The sequence below is a fragment of the Hippocampus bargibanti genome, linkage group LG02, assembly GCF_051943395.1.
Source record: "Hippocampus bargibanti isolate YZ-2025 linkage group LG02, ASM5194339v1, whole genome shotgun sequence".
Lineage (NCBI taxonomy): Eukaryota > Metazoa > Chordata > Actinopteri > Syngnathiformes > Syngnathidae > Hippocampus > Hippocampus bargibanti.
This window is the reverse complement of record NC_142735.1, coordinates 25,775,174-25,789,810: the sequence shown is the minus strand read 5'-3', so window position 1 is coordinate 25,789,810 and position 14,637 is coordinate 25,775,174. Positions and strand designations below refer to the sequence as shown.

Here is a 14,637-nt window from a genome sequence, read left to right as displayed (position 1 = left end):
GACAAGCTAACATCTTACAGGATCTTAGGACAGTGGCCACAGAGCGAAATAAAAACCCTATTTCATCACTTTTATTACAATGGTCTAATAGTTGTTTGTGATGTAATACAGGGAAAGAGATGCCCATTTCACGTTAAGATCAGAGCATTGTCATCAAATGGTGAGTATAGTTTTGCGTTTTGAATGTTGCTGTGCCGATGACCATTTTGTGTTTGGGAGCCTTTTACCAAGCGAGTTGCTTGTTCTGTAGCCACAAAGGGACATAAGTCGTCTTGTGCCAGTCCCAAGCCCGGATAAATACAGAGGGTTGTGTCAGGAAGGGCATCCGACGTAAAAGCTTGGTCAAAACAAACATGCGGATCAAACCTCTGAAGATGGAGGACACTGATTCGCTGCGGAAACCCTTGAGGGGGAAACCGAAAGGAAAAGGCCTAATAGAAAACAACACATTTTGTTTTTTGGGGAAATTGACAAAATCTATCTTAAAAGTAAACACGATGTGATCTCCACCACCTGCAAAGGCGAGGACAGCGTTAGCGACAAGCTAACACCTGACAGGATATTTGAACAGTGGCCACGGAGAGAAATAAAACCCCTATTTGGTCACTTTCATTATCAAAATCTCATGAAAACAACACATTATGTTCTTTGGGGAATGAATGACTCTGTGTCTTTGTGTTGTCATATTTGTTATTTAAAAAAAAAAAAATCCCCAAGATGGCGGATCGTGAACACGCAGCGGCATGGCGTTTTCATGTTTGTTTGTTAAGTAATTATAAGTGCCTTGCATGCTGGGTCCGAGAGGACAGTAATTTCATCTGTGCTGTATGTCATGCATATTAGCATATTTGACAATAAAGCTGACTTTGACTTTTGACTTTGACAAAAGCTAGCTTCAAAATATTTTTCCCAATGCAACAATTAGCCCGGGGCTACGGGCCAAGCTAACTCACCCAAGGCAATTCAAGTGGGGACCCAAAAATAAATTGAGTCAAATACAGTAAAACACAGCAGAAAGTCAATTAGCCTTCTTAGCTCATCTTTTTCTCCCCTGCTCCTCGTATGAATTTCACTTCTAAGACAGAAGGACTAAAAATATCCCATCAGTACTTCGGCGTTCCAAATCTATTCCAACAGGCGAGCGAGGGAGAGGAGAAAAAAAAGACCTTAGATTCAGGCCAAATGCAGATCAAGTCATATCGGCTCAACGAAAAACGGTCGTAGCTCGCAAACAGACAGGCCAGGCACGTTTCCACAATCAGCGGGTTGCGCTGACGAAACACGAGGGCGACGCGTGGAGCACATATGAGGACGCGCCACTTGGTGCTCCTGTCGCACGTTTGCTCATTTCATTAAGCGAAACGAAAACGCTTAATTCACCAGGAGATAATTGCCGCGCCACCTGAAGGGGTCGAGCTTTAATTCCCGCATAATTCCAAGAGCGGAGTTGATTTCGCGCAGGGTTCTTTAAAGTGCCTCAAACGCCGATAACGGCATTAAGGCCATTTCCATTGCCGCGTTATCTTCTTGGCACCTTCGAAACGCATCACAGGCACACACGTGCACACAGTAATCTTTGTTATCAGAATCATCTCAAGTATGATTATGTTCCCTAATGAGACACACGGCCGATAGACAAAAGCCGATTAGTGCGATTTATTCTCGTCGATGCCCTGGAAGGTAAGATCCTCTTGTGCCGAGCGTTACCACCCACGGAAACGGCGTTGACCGTGTGAGAAAGTCACCTTTTGGTGGCGCCGCTGAATGGAGCAGTCTCTCTCGTAGAGGTGGATGACGTTACCGTATTTATCTCCTGTGGGGATGGAGGGGCACAAGCCAGAATGTGAGAAAGGAAAGCATTTTTACCCCCGCAACTGTAAAAAAAATTACAGGCAATGTTGTGACTCACATTGTTGCCACAAGTCATTTCCAGAAAAAAAGCCCAGGGGTATAATTTATATCCCCCCCCCCCCCCCCAAATCGATATTATTGGTCTGTTCCGGCGTCCTTTGTTATTTTTACGCCTTATTAACCAATTTATGGTGTTGAAAATAGCTTGAGAACAAATCTATAAGCGTCGTAATAGCGGGCCCGGTTCCTCGCGCCGCGGGAGCCGCACTGCATTACGGAGCTTTGCGTTATTTAAACACTAATGAGTGCAAACTATAATTGAGTAAAACAGTTTTGTTTGGAAAAAAAAAATGAATCGCTAACATATTTTGGTGTCGATGGGACAGCAACGGCGAGTCCAATGCAGTCACGGTTTAGTAATCTGATTACAGTTTTTATGTAATGTCCCAATTCGTTACTGTGTTGAAATTTACAATGGCGACAATCAGCTAACGGTGCAGTGGCATTTGCTGCCACTTGGGGGCAGCAGCGAGTGATATTTAACAACAAGGGATCCCGAATTGGACATTTTTCAATTGTGGTTTGACTGCATTTGTTGGGATATTATATTTTTTGCAATATTTGAGCTTAAAGCGAAAGACCCATTAGGCTGTGTGACCCTAAAATGTCATCATATGTAACACAGCTTGTCTTTGTAATTAAAAATATCATCCTTACATTTGTTTATTTATATTTATATGTATGTTTTTTTGTTCATTTCTCAACTTTCTCCGTTTCATCATTTTGCTGCCTGAAATGGGGAATTCCTGCTGTTTGCGACAAATCAAGGCTTTTAAAAATCTGTATATATTTTTTAAGGATAAAGTATACAGGTAACATCCGACTTACAACCGGGTTCCGTTCCGACAAAACAGTCGTAAGTCAAACGGTCGTAAGTCGAAATGCATTGAAAATGGCCGAGGCGAGGTTTATACAACAGAATAGTATACAATGTCAGTCTGTTGTTTTTAAAGAAAGTTTTCTCTTGAATACTATTACAGTAAAGTCTCGTTATATCGATATTCAAGGGAGTCCGAAAAAATATCGATATAACCGGGACTATCGATATATCCGACCCTGTTTGCATGTAATTTTCTCCGTGCGTGCATAGAAATAGTATCGATATAACCGGGACTATCGATATATCCGATATCGATATAACGAGACTTTACTGTATATACCAAACTGCGAACAGCTCAATTATAAATCTTTTTAGTGTCATTCTTATCATTTTATATTTCGTATTATGGATTTTTATAACTGTCGTTCTGCTGACGTTCTACAGCTTAATGATAAATCTTTTTGGTGTCATTTTTAACATTTTATATTTTGTATGATCGATTTTTATAACTGTGTCATTCTGCTGACCCAAATGCGCACGGCTTCCCACGCATGTGCGCTGTTGAAAAATCACTCTCCCTGCTAACTGAGACACCAGAAGAGGTCGCCCAACACAAACGCTCGGACTTAGGCGGACAGCGAAGGAAAAAAGTCTCAGAGGGTGGGGGGGGGGGGGCGGCGTGAGCCCGACGCGCCGTTCACGTCGCGGCGATCCCGCCGACCAACCTCGGATTTCGCCCTGGCCGGCGTCGGGGCACCCTCGACCCGAGCGCCGACGCCCACCAGCCTCAGCGTCGTTGGACACTCCCCCCCGCCGGTGCCATCCCAAAATTGTCGTATGTGTTTGTGAATAAACAGTTATTTTGTATCCACATTTTGTGCAATGCTGTAATATTCCCTGTTAAGATAAATGAGGCATGCTGAAAGTTGAGCACATCTGGCAATGCAGCCACAGAGCTACATATGGTCCTTCGATTAAAAACAGTTTTTATACAATGCTGAGAGAAGCAGTTGCCCTCTGTGCTCAGGCAAATAAACATCCTACTTGTTCAATCTAAACAAGAAGGACCATCTTGAGTCTTACTTCTACGAAATGCATCGCAAACACACTGCAGATCTCAACAGCGTTGCCGGGATGCCACCGTAGCGGTCACAGCCGTAGAATTAAAAAAAAAGGGTCTGGCGGTCGTGGTCGTAAGTACGGGTGGTCGTAACTCGCACTGGTCGTAATTCGGATGTTACCTGTATTTTTCAAAACTATATTTAAAACAAAAAAAGAAATCCAAGGGGCCTTTTTAAGCCAAGTCAGGTAACAAAGCTCCTTTTTCAAGGGGAGCTGTGGCAAAACTTCCGAGTTTGCTTACCGAGGATCTGCACTTCAATGTGTCTTGGTTTTTCAATAAACTTCTCCACAAACAGAGCGCCGTTGCCAAAAGCCGTCAGCGCTTCTGAGTAAGCCCGCTGGTAATTCTCCTCAAGTTCCTGACAAATAGGAGCACAAATATTTGGAAATGTCAGTAAAGGAGGCAAAAAGTCCGCCGTTTCCTCACACTTGTTCTTCTTATTTTTTTTTTTACTTCAACATTCTGCACTTCATCAGCTATTGGATCCTGTTTTGAGTTCAAAAACCAATTGGTCCAATCCACACGGTGCAATCCCGTGTCGTTTTTGTCTTTTCTTCTGTCAGCACTGAATTTGTTGCAAACAAGCCACGAGGAGACAACGGCGCACACGACGCACGAGGGCAAGTCAAGGGCATGACTCAATCTGAACTGTCACTCTGCGACAAATTGCCCGACCATGGTGTTGCCCCCTGTTTCGGAGGGGAGGGAAAAAATGGGGGGTGACTCATTGCCTCAAAGGAGGATGGCTACTCCAGTCGTCTCAGAGAAAGGCAAATTGACCGGGTGCTCAAGGATGCGTCGTTCGTCATCGGCGCCGGCCCAAACTTTGAGCCAATGAACAAGATGACTTATTGGGTGGGCAACAGGAAGGGTCATTAGCATTCGCACATTTATCGCTATTGTAAATAAGCTAGGTGTTGAGAGTGGAGGCTGAAAAAAATGGACCAATGTAACAAAATAAAAATGTGCTGCGTTGCTGATACTGGGGCCAAGAAGCCAGTCTATCCATCAGCCACCAGTGGTGGGCCGTCAGGGCCAGCAAGGCCTTCTCTGCTGGCCTAACATAATCAGACATCATTATCATAATTATAATAAAAGTCAATTTCATTAAAAAAGTATTTTTTCTAAATATATATATAATTATTCTACATACTGTTTTCTTGATGTTATATTATATCCATTTGGTTATGCTCCTTTCAGTGTTGTAGTTTTAGGTCAGAGTTTTTAATCCAATCAGAATTCAGCTAGTTTGTGTCGCCAGGCTGTATGAAATCTGACCGACGACTTCAGAATCAACAGTGTGCGCTGTACAGAATGGGCACATGTAGTTGATATACAGTTGCGATAGCCAATCAGATCACGAGTTGGCACAGTAAGGCCAGCTAGAGGGCCTCGCGTTGAACATGACGTACGCGTCCTGTGATTGGATACTCACTTTACCTCAGCCCTCAGCCCGGAAACCCGGAAACTTCAGCAGAAAAACCAAGTACAGTAAAGTCTCGTTATATCGATATTCAAGGGAGTTCGAAAAAATATAGATATAACCGGGACTATCGATATATCCGACCCTGTTTGCATGTAATTTTCTCCGTGCGTGCATAGAAATAGTATCGATATAACCGGGACTATCGATATATCCGATATCGATATAACGAGACTTTACTGTATATCTACTTGCTTTTTTAACCCACGATGGCTGAAGGAGGACAGCTCGCTGTCGCATGTAGGTAAGCCTATTCTCAAGAACAAATGAAAAAGATTTGTTTACTTTTATTTTCAACAAATAGTTCGTTTTGTGAACGTCTTGTTGTTTTTCTTATATTAAACTGACATTTTGTAATTTAGCGTAAAATCTTGTTAAAGATTGCATATTCTTGGTGGACTTCATAAAACTTTGTGGACAAATGATTTTAAATTTCCTTTTATTTTGAAGTGTTTGCAGTATCACGTATAGTGACAAGTTCTAATTGCTGATGCAGATTTATTGATGTGTAATTGCTCCGGAAAATAGCCTGTGTTGTAGACGATTAAGGTGATGCCACGCCCAGTACTGCGCACGTGTGCTTTTGTAAATATCTCCAGCCGTTGTGTCATAAATTATGGTATTACGAGGGATATTTGTTCAAGTCGGACTAAGTAGGACTTCACTGAAGGCCTAGGTGTGAAATGCACGGACCGCCACTGTCAGCCACTAAACCTTCCATGTGTCCTTCTTCTTTTTATTTTGTATTTATTTTTTGTTCCTTCCCCAACCGGCATTTTAATGGAAGATGATTAAAAACATTCCGAAAGTCGGACATAAGAGGCCTCATTACAAAACCATCAATGGACGATGCAAATCACAATCGCACCAATGCCACCCTGCTTAGCTTTTTGTACAGGCTGCAGCGGAGAACCCGACTTACCACCCCCATTTGGTTTAAATGCATTGAAGTTTTACACCAAATTCATAGAATATTGGTATATCATACGCGATTTGGTCAGGAGACTCCCAATTTGGACCATGATACTCCCATTATAAATTAAATATTGACACAATACAGACAGCTATTTGTAAGGCGAAACAAAAGAAAATGTAAAAAACAAAATTTATTTTTATACTACAGTGATACCTCATCTTATGAATGCTTTAGCTCACGAACGTTTCACCTTACGAACATTAAATTCGCGAGAATATAATATTGGCAAACAAAGTTTTCGGCGGATGAACCAAACCACACATGTGGCTGGCAGACTAGTTTTCCACACCCCCTTTGTGTGCAGACGTGGTTTGCTATCGAGTGGAGTAATTTTTCTATTATGGGACCGAAAAAGACCCCACCACAAGCTTGTGTTCAGCCGAAGAGGACAGCAGAAGAAGGAGATGATCGAAAAACACCAACGAGGTGTGCGTTTGTGTGACGTAGCGTCCCAGTACCAGTATGCTAAGTCGACCATTGCTACGTGTGGCTAAGGGTGTTTCTGTGTTGTCTAAGCAATGGTCTCAGGCAATAGAAGAGGTTGAAAATTTTCAGTTGATTTGGATTAACGAAAAGCAGCTAGCAGGGGACAGTGTGAGTGACGGTATAATTGCCGGGAATTTATAATTTCTGAAACTTAACATGTCTGAGATATATTGTATACAATATGTATACATACAGCACATAGTTTGTTTTTGCTGCTGATATGAGAGAGCAGCTTCAACCATGAATATTAAACATTGGCAGTGGAATGTGCCACCGTAAATATAATAATAATAATAACAAGAAGAAGAAGAATGATAAGAACGATCAGAATGATAAGAATGATAAGAACAACAATAACAATAATAACACTCTGACGAAGGCGGAAGTAGTCGCTGAAACATGTCAGCTATTTGAACACCTATACTGTCTGTAAGTAAAGAATCTGCTTTAAATTAAATAATAATATTCCAACAGAAACAGACACTCTCACAAACCATCACCCCCCAATGGTCGAAAGGCTGGTTGAACTGGTGCAACCTATTTTTTGGGGGGATGGGGGTTGTTTAAGCAACCAAATTGGTAAAAAAAGGGGCATTCTTTGCAGATGATAAAGAATCCATGCCGGTGTTAGTCATATATTTTCTGTCCGAAAATTATCTCTAAGTTGGGTTACTTGTGTCTCATGACGCCTCATCAGAGGCAGTCTGTAGCATTTCAAAGCATTTTAGCCGATGCATATATGGAACTGTCACGGTTTAGAATTGAAACGGATTTATGAGGGACAGGAGATGTGAGGCAATCTCTTTTCGTCAATGGATGCTACAGCTGATTGTTTGCTTTCAACATTCCACCATGATGTCCTTGATCCACTGGTGAAAAGACACTTTGATCCTCTCCTCTTTCATCTGGAACTGCTTTATGTAACAAAGATGGTACAGAATGTGCTTAAGAATGAACGACTGTGTTTTGTGTTGTCATATTTGTTATTTAGTTTTTTTTTTTGTTCTTTTGACTTCAAGACGGCGCAGCGAGAGTGCCTGCCTTTCCAGCAGCTCCTGTATTTTGCTTTTCTACTTTCATTTCTTTCATAATTTTGCTGCTGTGAAATGTAAATTTCTCCACTATGAGACTAATAAAGGCTAATCCAATCCAATCCAAATCCAATGTGCTGGTGTCGAACTTTCTCGCCGAGACTGCCACTGTTTAGTCATTTTCAGTGACAGCGAGAAAAATAAGGTCGTATCTCTTCATTGGGTGGAAAAAGAAAGCTGGACGTGACCAAATTTGAGAAACAGCATGAAAAAACAAAAACAACAAAAATAATTTGGTCGCATAAGACGCTGGTTGCAGGCACTGGGTGGAATAGTGTGCAGCGACAGCGCGAGGGTGCGGATACGCCTGCGGAAGGTCATTTGAACATTCCAGTTGCGCATTTCAGAGACAGACGCACGCCCGAAGGACATGAAAGTGATGCTGGGTTGAGGAAAAAAGATGCATTAAGTCCCACCTGCAGCAAAGGGGTGGGGGGGGGAAACAATGCGTCACTCCACATTGACTCTGTTATGCGAAAATGTGGCTTACACCATCGACAAGGGGGGAAAGAAAACTCAATTAGTTTTCATATGATGCAAAAGGAAATTGATGGGGGGGTGCAAATTTCTCTGCTAACAGGGCAGCGTTAGCAGAGAAAAGTGGATGTGTCAATCACCGCCGCAGCTTTACATTTGAATATTACCAAGGTTGTTTTGGCGGTAAACATGACTTGTGTGGGGAAATCAGGCAGACGTTCCACACATGTGAAAAATGTTCCGATACATTCTGGTAATAGGACCCCCGGTACGCAGAAAATTGCTCTCAATGTTTTAGCTTCCGTGCACGCTTGAGGCAATTTCAGACCGGCTAGCAGAAGGTGAGTGGCAGCTGCGGATATATAAACCACCAGGTCATAATATCCAAGCAATTCGCAGCAAAACAGAAATGTCATGAATATAAAACGTAAATATGTCCAGAGGGGGATCGGAAGGGCTCACCTCGTACTCTCGGACCACCCGCATGCCTCGGCCCCCGCCTCCGTAGGCCGCTTTGAAGATGATGGGGAAGCCGTAGGTCTGGGCGAAGGCCTGAGCCTCCTGCAGACAGCCGATGGGGGAGTCCGTTCCCGGGACCACGGGTACACCTTAATGAGCGCGAAACATTGGCATCACCCATATGGACTTCCATCATCAAGAGATTGTCGGTCACACTGCATTTTGCGACATACCGGCGCTGATCGCGAGGGCGCGGGCCTCCACCTTGTCTCCCATCTTCCGGACGGTTTCCGGAGTTGGCCCGACAAACATCACATCGGCGTCGGCGCAGGCTTGAGCAAAGTCCGAGCGCTCTGACAGGAACCCGTAGCCCGGGTGGATGGCGTCCACGTTGTTATCCTATAATGAAAAAAAAAAAACGCGGTGTTGACCGAGGATGACAAGGGAGTGTCAGATCGGACCTTTTATCCAAGGTGTCCCTCAGGGGTCAATTCTGGCTCCATAAAGTGACAGTCACTATTTTAAAGCTAACGACACTATTTTAGAATTTGATAGCTGATGCTGTTCCACCAACAGAGAAAAACAAGCCATTTACTTTTCATCATTATCAAAAAGCACTTGCTTATCTCCCAGTGGTTAAGGTTTGCGAAAGAAAATGTACCGTCTGTGTTGTTTTCCAAGGCTACAGTCTGTAACCTTGATGCTGTTTTTGTCTCTGCATATAACGGTTGCACGAGAGCGAGAGAGGGTGCTTGGTTTCTTGTTTAGAAACAGATATTCACTGTTTTGTCAGGAGAGGGTGGCTGAAGCTGTGTTTTGATCTGGTGTGGATGACAGCGATGGAGTCCACAGAAATGTCTCTGTTCCTACCCCTTCGATCCTGAGACTATTTTTTTAACAATCAGCACTTGGATTTATGTCTTGTGGTTGCTACGCTACTCACGATTGCTTTCTCTATCAATTGGCGAGTTTGCCCCACCCTTTCCATTCGAGGCGAGACGTACAGGCTATTTCAAAGGTCAAAAACCTTTTTAAATAAAGATGTACATAATTGTCTCCCCCCCCCCTTAGCCATTTTGAACACCCCCTCTTTGTAATTGTATTTTTTTATTGTAATTGTTATTGCTAATACATGAGGATTAAACCTCTAAAGATGGACGACACTGATTTGCTGTGGCGACCCCTTGAAGGGAAAAGCCGAAAGGAAAAGAAGAAGATTGCTAATGTACTGTTTCTGCCTTTTTGTATGTTTTTTTTATTCATCGTCACTGTCAATAAAGCACACAACTTTAACCCAATCACCGCCATTCCCAAATTTATTTGGGTTTTTGTTTTTCTTGCTGGAACTGCCGATAAAGCGCTGGTCAGCCCTCTGGCAATGTTTTTCCCTTCCACTCGGTGGCAGCATTTCCTGTGTTTTCCTTGTTCGTGCTTTGTTGGAGCTTCAGCTGTTGTTAAAGCGTTATATAAACCAATATGTATGTATCACATTGTATTTTGGACGGCCACCCTCATTTCAAGCCCATATAACTCCAGACCCATATCATTTAGGAATTAACGTTTTTTCTGATTAAAGAAATGAGTCTAAAGTTTCTTACGCTGCATTGAATGTTTATGTAGTCCTAAAACTCAATATTATGTGGGCCCTGCAATTTGAGTGACTATAACAAAAACCCTGGAGCTGGAGTGGACACATTCTAAGAGTGTACCATCTGCTCCTAAGTGCCAAGCTGACTATAATCATGGACGATCCTGTTGCTAAGGGAAGTCTGGACGGACATCGACACAAACAGGCAGGTGAGAGAGAGAGAGAGAGAGAGAGAGAGAGACACTGTTGCACACAGTATATGATAAAAACATCACACATGAGAGCAGTACGGTTGCATGTGAAAGTGGCAAATAAGCTCGGAAGAGGAGAGCATTATTTTATCTTTTTATGAGTTTGGCTGCGTACGTGCTAAAGAGCGTATTAAGGAAAGAAAAGGACAAAAAGAACACAAGTGACAAGATAATTGCTCGATGTGGCTGACAAAGGGGGCCTAGGGAGGCGGTGGCTGCAATATGACACGTTGTCACACTCACACATATTAAATGTCAAGTTTATGGAAATGTTGATAAAAAAGCCTTATTTTCAGACATTTTTATACCTAGACGACAATGAGAGGGTAGGGAACAAAATGTCGGCTTGAGAGACAACTGACAGGAGCTCTCTGCGAATTTGACGGCTGATAACAGAAATCCAAAACGATCGTAGTAGAGTCACAGTGCTTAGTGCTGAAATGTTTCCATAAATTATCAAATTGTGATTTTTTTTTTATTTTAATTTCCTCATTACTGCAATTTCATGAGCATTTTTTTCCACAAGGTATTCCTTCCTATGTATTTTTTAGCAAACAAGCTAGCAATGAGTTAATCTGTTTTACAAATTCAACAAACTCCCAACATTCATGTAAAGACAGATTTACAATACAATAGAGGCAAATGAACATCCATCCATCCATTATCCATACCGCTTATTTATTCCTCATTAGGGTCGCGGGGGTGCTGGAGGCTATCCCAGCCGTCTTCGGGCATTAGGCGAGGGACACCCTGAATTGGTTGCCAGCCAAACGCAGGGTACACAAAGACATACGACAGTCACTCTCACACTCACACCTAGGGACAATTTTTCAGTGTTTAATCAGCCTGCCATGAATGCTTTTGGAATGTGGGAGGAAATCAGAGGACCCGGAGAACACCCACGCGGGCCCAGGGAGAACAGGCAAACTCCACACAGGAAGGCCGGACCGGGTCTTGAACTCATGACCTCTGCACTGTGAAGCCGGCGTGCTAACCACTCGACTACCGGCTTGCCCGCAAATGAACATTGAGATAATAAAATAAAATAAATATCCAAATCACTTTTTTTGCAATCTCGCAACGTGTGTGTGTATATGTGCGTGTGTGTATATGTGCGTGTGTGTGTGTGTGTCGTTGGAGTCAATCTTACGGTCGAGTTGGATTAAAATGCTCCTTGTTCAACTCTTAACTGGAACACGTGAGAGGGAGCATGTCGAAACCTAGCCCGGCCCCCCTCCCTGCACCGCCTATGCACGTTACAGTTCACTGACTCATTCACTGCCGGACGATGTGCAAACATGTGCCCACTCCAGTGCTGGGGTTTTTGTCTTTTTTTTTGTCACTCAAATTGCAGGACCAACAGACTATTGAGTGTTAGGACTACCTAAACATTCAATACTGCGTTAGTAACCTTAGACTATCTTCTTTCATCAGAAAAAAAGGGAATTCCTAAATTATATGAGTCTGGAGTTATCTGAGTTTAAAATGGGGGCGGCAGTACAAAATACAATACATACATATTGATTTATATAGTGCTTTAACAATCTGAAGCTGTAACAAGTGCGGACATGGACAAAATGCAAATGCTGCGCCCTCGTGGAAGGGAAAAAAACATTGCCAGACGACTGACCAGCGCTTTTTCGGCACTCACTGCAAGATAAACCAAAACCCGAACAAATTCGGGAATGGCGCTCCACGTCACACTTTTCAATTCCCGAATACATTCGGGAATGGCAGTGAATGAGTTAAGAATGTTTTTTTAAATACTCTATTAATAAAGTTGAGCAAAGTAATGACAATTTACCTTGGCGACTTTGATGATGTCGGGGATGTCCAAGTAGGCAGCGACAGGCGGAAGCCCTTTCCCAATGAGATAGGCCTCGTCTGCTTTTTGCCTACAGAGAGAGAAAAAAAAACATCATGTGGGCATGCGTTATAATACCACAAATTTAAAGGACAACCGACGCCTCCGGACAAGTTGTGTCCATAATTTGTAAAAGCACTTCAAATGACTTCTACTGAGCGTATTCTACAAAGATTCCACGGCATATAGCTATATTTTACGTTTTAAGACTTGCGCTGAATATTCAGGAAGTCTTGTTTTCGAATTGATGACGATGCCTGACGTCACGTCACGTCTGGAACGCCCCTGACCGAGAAATCGACACACAATGCGTTTTGGGTACTTTATTTGGTCTGAAAACTTCGTGTTGATCCGTGTTGATGGTGAAATTAGAAGGAAAACACATAAATAACGCAATGGTCAATCGTTGTGTGTTGCACCAAGACTACTATTTGATACTAGTTGACACAAATTCCCAGCAGACAAATCAGCCCATGTCCAACGGAGCTTGGGCGCCATCTTGTGCATTTTCTGGGCGCTACATTGGAGTCCACACACCTCAAAATGAGACGGAAGGACTCCTTTAATCAATTGCAAACATTTATGCTTTCCTCTTCAGAACTATTTCAATCATATTCATAACTGGATGAGTAACAAGAAAGCATCTTCTCCGAATCTGAAGCCATTGTTTTGATTCTCGAGCAAGGCAAGACGACTTGGCGTGACGTCACGAACAAAGGGGCGGGACCTTCTTAAACTGAAACTTTCTGAGGTCATTTTGAAGTAGTTTTGGGACAGTTATTTTTATTGGTGTTTTTCATTTGACAAAAAATATCATACTGCGTGGTTTGGGTATTTTAGATGCTATAAAACGTTTTTCCTGATATCAGTTAGGAAACAAAAAATGGTGTTGGTTGTCCTTTAAGGAAAACAATAAGACAGAGATGCTGTGAGGAGAAAAAAAACATTGGCGTTGAAGTACATTTTTTTTGGCCAAACATTCTGCACTGAATGTTTTGTAACGTCAATATAATATCCCCTACGTCCTCCTCACAAGGCATCACAAAGACACACTGAAAGGCTTCCTCTAATGGTGTGTCGTGATCAATAATCTGCAGTGGCAGCTGAGCTGCTCGCTCCAAAGTCTATCTGCCAGCCTCGTTATTTCAACCACTGCAGGAGCCCTCCGGGTGCTGCAGTGTGCCATTTCGCAAGCTTTATCGCTTGATCACACCGCCGAGCGTACCTGTGCATCTGTCCAGTGTCCTGCTCAGAGTAGACGGCGACGGTTCGAATGCCGAGCTCAGTGCAGGCTCTAAATACACGGATGGCGATCTCACCTGAAGGAAGACATTTTTTAAGTCAAAAAAGGATATGGAATGAGGGTCTTTTTCGGGAAGTTTGTTCCGACCGAATGGTCAAACTCTGACCCGCTTCGAGCATCATTTTCTTGCCTTTAAAATATTATGCCTTTGCCTTTAAAATACAGTAAAGTCTCGTTATATCGATATCGGATATATCGATAGTCCCGGTTATATCGATACTATTTCTATGCACGCACGGAGAAAATTACATGCAAACAGGGTCGGATATATCGATAGTCCCGGTTATATCGATATTTTACGGACTCCCTTGAATATCGATATAACGAGACTTTACTGTAGTACGTAAATATTATATGCGAATATTAATTCATGACCTTGATTTATGCGTGACTTGATTTCAAGTGATGAAGAAATAGCCGCCGTAGCCACTTGCTCTTGCCGACACACCCCGTATCATTAAAATCTGTGTCAAAAAAACCATTATAAAGTGGCAAAATTACAATGCGACACCATTTAACTGAGTCCGACGTATTACCGAAATGCGGTAATGCGTCACTCAAAACGTGTTTAGGTTTGTTATCTCGTGTTTCCACAAAGATGCAAATCACAATCTACGACTGTGATTGGTTGCATATTTCCTTCAGAATTATTTTCGTAAAATCAACCACTGAGTTTCAATGGGCTCGATGAGAAGTACAATTTTTTCCAAGCTTTCTTATTTATTTGTTCATGTATTTATCATTTTGTTTATTTTTTATTTGTGTGTCTGTTTATCTATTTATTCATTCATTTATTCATTCATTT

The 14,637-nt window shown here is 42.5% G+C and overlaps 1 protein-coding gene across 1 annotated transcript in view; it reads right to left on the bottom strand.

Annotated features, from left to right (window-relative positions):
• pcxb (pyruvate carboxylase b) overlaps positions 1 to 14,637 on the bottom strand; it is a 174,457-nt gene that overhangs the window by 146,762 nt on the left and 13,058 nt on the right. The window contains exons 3-8 of the mRNA XM_088990514.1: positions 13,755 to 13,848; positions 12,470 to 12,560; positions 9,060 to 9,225; positions 8,830 to 8,975; positions 4,095 to 4,212; positions 1,746 to 1,813 (exon numbers count right to left, since the gene is read on the bottom strand). Of these exons, the coding sequence (XP_088846640.1) occupies positions 1,746 to 1,813; positions 4,095 to 4,212; positions 8,830 to 8,975; positions 9,060 to 9,225; positions 12,470 to 12,560; positions 13,755 to 13,848 (683 nt within the window). The remainder of the gene's footprint in view (positions 1 to 1,745; positions 1,814 to 4,094; positions 4,213 to 8,829; positions 8,976 to 9,059; positions 9,226 to 12,469; positions 12,561 to 13,754; positions 13,849 to 14,637) is intronic.